This window comes from Lathyrus oleraceus, chromosome 4 (assembly GCF_024323335.1).
Source record: "Lathyrus oleraceus cultivar Zhongwan6 chromosome 4, CAAS_Psat_ZW6_1.0, whole genome shotgun sequence".
In the NCBI taxonomy this organism is placed as follows: Eukaryota; Viridiplantae; Streptophyta; class Magnoliopsida; order Fabales; family Fabaceae; genus Lathyrus; species Lathyrus oleraceus.
This window is the reverse complement of record NC_066582.1, coordinates 370,837,310-370,839,834: the sequence shown is the minus strand read 5'-3', so window position 1 is coordinate 370,839,834 and position 2,525 is coordinate 370,837,310. Positions and strand designations below refer to the sequence as shown.

General features: G+C 38.3%; 1 protein-coding gene across 1 annotated transcript; it reads right to left on the bottom strand.

Annotated features, from left to right (window-relative positions):
• Positions 1-969: 969 nt before the first annotated feature.
• On the bottom strand, positions 970-1,803 carry LOC127137505 (U11/U12 small nuclear ribonucleoprotein 31 kDa protein). Its single transcript, XM_051063963.1, has 2 exons — positions 1,683-1,803; positions 970-1,580 (listed from the first exon to the last, which is right to left on the bottom strand). Exons 1-2 carry the CDS (start codon positions 1,801-1,803, stop codon positions 970-972), a joined length of 732 nt encoding a protein of 243 aa, XP_050919920.1.
• Between the last annotated feature and the right edge of the window lie 722 nt (positions 1,804-2,525).

The following is a 2,525-nucleotide window of genomic DNA, read 5'->3' as shown; positions in this document are numbered from 1 at the left end:
ATGCACTGTTGACCTTTCTAGGGTTTTGGATGACTGGGCCATGTTCTGATGAATTCCAAGCCTCTTTCAATTGAGATCTTGATTCTAAATGATACCACAAGTTATATGAACTCTTTAGGAATGATCATGGTGTTCAAATTCTTCAAGAATGGCCACCATCTATTGCTCAAGGCCTGATTTGAATGTTTTGACCTAGCTAGCTTCATCTGCAAGCAACAAGGTTAGATGACAATATTTTTGTACTTTTGGTTAGTAAACATATGAAAAGCAATGATATACAAATGCAATACATGCTTGGTGATCAAGAACCACACTCACAAGGTATCCCACCCACTAGGAGGGAAGCTAGGGTATGCAATGATCCTTGAGGCCATGATATGATATGATATGGGCCATGAGGGATCTTAGGACCAAAATTGGGGTCTTACACCATGGATAATTAAAAACCTTACCACCACAACTGTAATTAAAAACCTTACTTATATGATAACAAGATGTGCATAAAGTAAACCAGGGTGTTACAATTTGATTACATTACATGTTTTAACTGAACCAAAATAAAAAAACATAACGAACAGGCTTTTCTTTTCTGTTTTACAGGTAAACCGAATGCTAAATTAAGCCGATAAATAAGAGACTCGTCTGTCATCATTCATTAACTATGAAAATATGGAATACACAAAAATGCTCATCACCAATTCACCACCACTATCACTAATTACTACCACAATAACTAATAACTAACATGTGCTTGTGATCAAAACCATAAACACATCCAACCAAGCCAACAACATATAAACAATTTCATCAATTACACCATATCTTGATAAAAACAAAGAATTGCCATTTAGATCTATGAAACACTGGCACATATATAGACACGACACACAGGACTAGTTCAATAATGCGGTAATGCGGAATACCAAACACACACCTTCAATCTGAAGTGTCAATGCTACATAGTCATGATCAATCATCATCATCATGATCACTCTCATCACTGAAATACCCAGCTTTCTTCCCTTTCTTCTTCGTCTTGTTGTTGTCCAAACCCTCATCATCATTTCTGTTTCTCCCCAGCAACCTTTCACCCGCTTCATCATCCACAACAGAAGCCCAATTATCGTCAAACTGCTCCGCAGCAATCTGACCACCCTCCTCCTCCTCCTCATCACCTTCCTCCTCCCCATCCCTATCCCTCAGCCCACTAAATCCCCGTCGCGGCTTCTTAGGCTTAGGCCGCGGCCTCGACCCCAACTGATTCTTAGGACACTCATACGACAAATGACCATGCCCCCCACACTCATAACACAAAGCAGTCTCAGTATTGTACACACGCTTCCGAATAAACTCCGGAGCACGTCCATTATCAGCAGCAATAAAAGCAGTTAGAGTCCTTCGATTGAGAATCTTCTTATTCATCTCCGCCACGGCGCGTTGGGCGTCATTACGAGAAACGAATTGGACAAACGCGACACCGCGACTTAGGCGCGTGTGACGGTCTTTGAGAACGGTTACACGCGCGATGCGGCCGAAAGTAGAGAAGAGCGCATGGAGATCGGAGTTTGTTAGGGAGTAATCTAGATTAGAAACGTATAGCGTCGATTTTGATGGTGCTAAGGGTTCACCTGTTCCTCCTATTGATGATCCTTTGTTGTTCGGTTTTTATTGGGGTTGATTACTGGATGTGGCGCCGGTGGTGGTGTTGGGGGTTGAGGACGAAGCGCAGTAGCGGTAGTAGAAAACGTCGTCGTCTTCATCGCTGTCGCTGTGTTTTCGTTTGTGTTTCTTCTTGCTTGACATTTTTTTCGGTTCAGGTTTTTTGTTTCCGGCAACGGCGTTCGGTTTCAGGCGACGGAATTAGTTCTCCGATGCTTCTTTAATCTATAGAGGAAATCTGAGAGTGGAGAGATTCTATAATGTGTTTGAGAAACCCTAGAGAAGTGAAGCGAAACTCCAAGCGGATCTGGACATGGATCTGGATATTTTGGATTGGATTTATATATGGTTTTATCCATTCTTGTTTTTTTATAAGCAGTACTATCCATATGTAAATGGACAACTTGCTCACCGCCAGAGTACTTGTAAAGATAGCATAAAACTAAAAATTATTATGTTTTAATATTTTTTTATTTAATTGGTCAGCCACCCATCTGCATATATAAATTTTAATAATTTTTTGTTTGTATGATGCTAGATTTTTTAAGACAAAAATTTCTAGTTCGTTAGATATACAATTTTATTATATTATTTTAGATTATATTTTAATATCTTAAGATAAATAGAGTTATTGAAATTTAGCAAAAATAGAATAGAGTGAAATAGAAATTTTATTACTTTATTATTTGAATAATTAGCGATAAAAACAAAGTAAGTTTTTGATTCTGCTCATATAAAAGAGAAACAATACTGATGGAAAGTGATGAAAATTTTCATTCTGCTCATATTAAAGGGAACAATACTCGTAGAAAGTGATCAATACTAGTAGAAAGTGATGTAATTTTTTATTCCTCATATCTAAGGGA

What these genes read in the sequence shown, in the direction of transcription:
- LOC127137505 (XM_051063963.1), bottom strand. Translation starts at nt 1,803, where the DNA reads ATGTCAAGCAAGAAGAAACACAAACGAAAACACAGCGACAGCGATGAA. An exon ending in CACCACCGGCGCCACATCCA is followed by an intron (nt 1,581 to 1,682) that starts GTAATCAACCCC and finishes TTTCTAATCTAG; the next exon opens with ATTACTCCCTAACAAACTCC.